This window comes from Protopterus annectens, chromosome 4.part0 (genome assembly GCF_019279795.1).
Source record: "Protopterus annectens isolate FY-2018-M chromosome 4.part0, PAN1.0, whole genome shotgun sequence".
Taxonomy (NCBI): Eukaryota; Metazoa; Chordata; order Ceratodontiformes; family Protopteridae; genus Protopterus; species Protopterus annectens.
The window spans coordinates 935,021,136-935,025,790 of NC_056733.1; the positions used below are offsets into that span (position 1 = coordinate 935,021,136).

General features: G+C 41.6%; 1 protein-coding gene across 1 annotated transcript; it reads right to left on the reverse strand.

The window, feature by feature from the left end:
• Nucleotides 1-630: 630 nt before the first annotated feature.
• On the reverse strand, nucleotides 631-2,554 carry LOC122800154 (hydroxycarboxylic acid receptor 2-like). The gene has a single exon (XM_044069668.1). The coding sequence runs from the start codon at nucleotides 2,473-2,475 to the stop codon at nucleotides 1,453-1,455; it is 1,023 nt and encodes a 340-aa protein (XP_043925603.1). The 5' UTR covers nucleotides 2,476-2,554; the 3' UTR covers nucleotides 631-1,452.
• Nucleotides 2,555-4,655: the final 2,101 nt, after the last annotated feature.

Sequence of the window (4,655 nt, forward strand, 5' to 3'; positions counted from 1 at the left end):
TGTCTATCCCACTCTCTGCTAGTAAACTTGACTGCTTAATGTTCTGAATAATAAATGTTCCTAAAAGTATGACAATGTTTGGTTAAAATGTTCAAAATGACACTAACATAACTTGTACTGAGGTCTTCTTCCATTAGGCTAGTGGAGTGCATTTTTAAATAACTGTATAAATGTAAATTAAAGGTTACCACCTGTGTGGGGGGGGGGGTAGCATTTCCCCTAGTAGTTGTATATAACAGCTAATTTGTAACATCTCAAATTATATAAAAATAAATGAAACCCCCACCCTTTGAAGTTGTTACTGGCATGGTGTGCCCTGCAAAATTAAACATTTCCAGTAAAACTCCCGCTATAGGGTTACCACCTGTCCCACTTTGGGAGGGACAGTCCCTCTTTGGGCAGCTGTGACCTGCAAAAAAAATTGAAAAAATGGCAAATGTCCTGAGATTTTAGGACAAAACTATTTCCTATATTTTCTTTAATAGTTGCATAAAACAGTTATTTTGTATCTGAAACAACTGAATATTATAAGAAACAGAATAAGCAACTAAAATGCTACAAGAAAAAGTTTTTATTTAGGCAAAAAAGTCAAGTTCTGTCCTTTGTACTGGCCATGGGTATGTTTTGCCCTGCAAAATATGATGTTTTTACAAAAAATGTCCCACTTTGGTCATTTGAAAAGGTGGCAACTCTGTCCCGCTTTGACCATCTGAAAAGGTGGAAACCTTGGCATCTGCTACTAACACATGACTCCAGAAAATGCCAAGAAAAGAGATACTGCCTTAACTTTCCAATATGTACAACAATACTGTATACAAATAGCTGCTTCGGTGAAAAATGCCTTTAAGGCACGTACGATTAATATATTTCCAACTGAAAAATAATCATGAAGAAAAAGATCTATATTCATTTAGATCCAGTAGCGATATGGGGGAAAAGTGTACAATACAAAATGTAACTGGACTACAGGAAATATGAGGCAGGCAACCTTCAAATCATTCAAGTTTAGTGGTACCCAAGGTAACCCTTACTGCTTCATCTTCAGTACTAAGTAATCGCTGACAGAATTCAAACCTAATGCGACCCCTGGAGCAGCTACACCAGCCTGGCAACCCCCACTGGGCAGATTATGCTCCAGACATCCTTCCTTTGTGGCGTTAACTGTTAGAAAAAATAAACTTAGCAAATGAACCTTTTGGTTAAAGTCGCCGAGTACGTGAGCTTAAATAATCATAAGACTTTATACAACAGCTGAAGAGTATTGCATTCTGAACAAAAGGCAGCAAGCCTCGATAACAGTGTTTTGAATGAGGCATTTAAATAAGGCAAATAATAAAATGATACAGATGATTCTGTGGAAGGCATTTGGTCCTGTACCTCGTCCAGATTTTAAATGCTGGTGTCTTGGAAGTAAATTTGAGACCCCGCCATTTATTTGCAACGAATTTGTTTTTACAGGTAGACCACCGACTGGGTTCGACTGGCGTCGATGTCAATACTCAGATCTCTGCCGGCACTGTTTGAAGAATTTGCTGGTTGTGGTTTTTGAAAATGGATTATGTTTTTATAAAACTGTTTGAAAGTCGGACTGGAGAAATAATATACTAAAGGATCCAGGGCACTGTTGAAATACGTCAAACAAACTGTAATATAAAACATGCGATCCACTTTCTCAAAATCGTTACACTCATTGTGGGACAACAGCAGGACCCTCACATGGATTCTGGACGCAACGCTGGGCAGAAAAGAAAGAAGGAAAACTACTGCAACCGCGAATATAAACTTCACCGCTTTCCTTATCTTGTTTTCTCGGTTCAGCTGTCTTCTCTTCAGTTGGTAGATAATTTGGTAGGTGCAATAAAAAATGATGCAGAGAGCCAAGCAAAATTCTGCAATAAACAACGAATCCTGCCACTCTCCCCACTTGTTTTTGGGGTAAATGCCAAAGCTGTCACAATGCCACGATGCCATGTTGGATGCAGTTTTAGTACTGTTATACAGGTGCGTTTCAGTCAGGAGCTTTGCTGTCACGGCCACGGACAGGACCCACATGGAGGCGGCCACTAAAACAGCCATTCTGTTTGATAAGGAGTTTATTCTATGGTGAGGGTGGACAACCCTGAAGTACCGGTCCAGAGCCACAGCTGTAAGAAATACAATACTTCCCACCCTGTTCATTGCCAGCATGAACAAGATGATCCTGCAGGATGGATCGCCGTGGACCCAGTTCTTCTCCCTCAGGTAGTACTCGGTTCGAAACGGGAGGCAGATGATGAGCAAGAAATCAGCCACGGCCAGGTTAGCCAGCAAGATGGTGCTCGGTTTCCAGGACTTCATATGAAAACAGAAAACCCAGAGAGCCATACCGTTCCCCAGCAATCCAAATACAAACTCCACTAAAAGAATTGGAGGCAGTAAGGACTTCAGTATATCAGCTGGGAAGAGGCAAGGTTCGCTATCGCTGCTGCTCCCCATAATTTAACAGCAGGTTTTTTTAGACAACAGCTGTAACTCTTGACTTGTTAGACACACTGCTTGACTGTCCAGCCTGTGACTGAAGAAGATAAATTCTGCTCGTCAACTTCTGAATTTTTACAAGCAGGAAGTGAACTGGGCAGCAGAAGCAGAACCGTGCTTTTCACACTATTTATAAATACTCTCAGTATATTTTTCTCACAGTGAACAAAGTTAAAGTTACCTGAAAGATATACAGATATGCAAATATTTGCAGTGCTCTGTCACCTAGTAAGAGTTTCCTAGGTGCACCTTCTGCCTTTTGCCTCCAGCAGGGCTGCACTGGTCATGACAAGGTGTGCAGCTCAGCTACCCAATGTGCACACAAGGTGCTTCTGTAACACTTTGGCTCTCTGGAAAGTAATTACTGAGAAGTCCCCTGCAAATAAACGCACTGCTTCCACCGCATTCAAAGCCCAGCATCAGGGTAATGTTTTTATGGGGGCCACCATGAGACATGTGGCACATGTGAACTTTTGGGCATAATCAGTCATGTCACAGAAATGCTGCTGAGCGAGAAATATACTACACATGTTAAGCTACACCTCAAGCTCATCTTCCTTAAATGTGGTCTTTCAGAAATATACATCAATCAGTTTAATATACACTACAGTTTCACTCTCAATGAAGTGCGCCACAACTTAGGGTTACCATTCGACCTACCACCTCAATGCAGGACACGCATACATCTCAACCTCTTAGTGCAAATAATATGGACAAGGCCTAAAATAATGGGGGGACAAAGGCCCAAAAACTGAGACATTTTAAATACTGCTCTTACAAACTTAGAAAGTCACTAAAATTATACAATTTGTGTTAGCATATATTTTTGAAAGATATGAACTTTGAAAGTCAAATGTATTCCATTATTTAGTGGCTTCAATCATCACTAATTTGCAAGAAAACCACAGACCAAAAAATATGAGGCAAACATTTGGACATTCTGCAAAAATCTGCACAGCTGAGAGCTACGAGGACACTCCCTATCTGGACAGTTGTGTATTGTAAAAAAATAGTAAATGATATAAGATTGTAAGGCAAAAGGGAAAAAAAATCTGTGTCCTCAAATAGTTATATGAGAACTATTTTGTGTGAAACATATAATGCAGTAGAGTCTTGGTCAGATGTCTTGTGCTGAAAGAATGCAGGGAAAAGTTAAGTTAGAGTATACATGATTTCACTCCTCAGTCAGATTTTTTTTGAAGCCATCATTGGGTCAAAATGGTTGAGGAATAAACCCTAAAATGTACCTGAAAATATTTCATGAATTTCAGTGGCTTCTGGGGGTCTAGCAGTCTTCACAACTCTGACTTAATTCAGTTATTTCCTTCTCAGTTATAACAGTGACATCTGGTCCAGTTAGGGTGTGTTGAAAATCCTGAAAGAACATGACAAAATATGGAAAAAAGAAAAAAAAGGCAATCTGGATAATGTGAGAAGTATGGTGGAGGGGTGAACTGCTGTGTGTGGGGAGAGGGAGCCATTGGGTAGCATGGGGGAAGGGCACAATAGAGCCTTTCACCTAGGATGCCATTTCACCTAAGGTTGGCCCCGCAGGGATCTGCCACTTGCAGGATCCCAGGCTGTGCCCCCCCCCACCCTGCCTGTTACACCATGGAGTGGTCCACCCAGAGAAGGGCCAAAACTGTCCAAGCTTGCACCCTTCCCCAGGCCAAGCGCACTCCATTGCAATTTAGCCTTCCAAGTCTGCCCTTCTGCCTTCATGACTGTGACACCTACCTAATCTACCTACCACTTGGTGGAAAGGCAAAAACATGAAAAACCCTGAAGAAAAAATACACAAAATTCCTTCATGATAACCAGTGCAATCACCCTTAGGGGTCAGCAAGCATCTACCTACTCTTACGAATCAGTCAGCACTTGCCAGTTCTAACCATATGCTTCCTAAACCTCTTTCTGCTTTTACTAGGATGGGTGCAATGGTGGGTGTTCTGCTCTGTCCTGCTTTGCAGCTTAAGAAAATATATTGACTAGCTACCTGTGGCTTTTTAAACTTTTCCCCTACCCACCCATCTACCTTTACATGAACCCCCCCCACCTCTTCCTAGGCAGATTCCTGCCTTCCTAGCCCCTCACCCCACAAGCTATTTTCCCCACAGCAGTATCACTGTGCCTACGAA

Bases quoted from the DNA above. Each gene is read 5' to 3' on its own strand.
- LOC122800154 (XM_044069668.1), bottom strand. From the start codon at position 2,475: ATGGGGAGCAGCAGCGATAGCGAACCTTGCCTCTTCCCAGCTGATATA.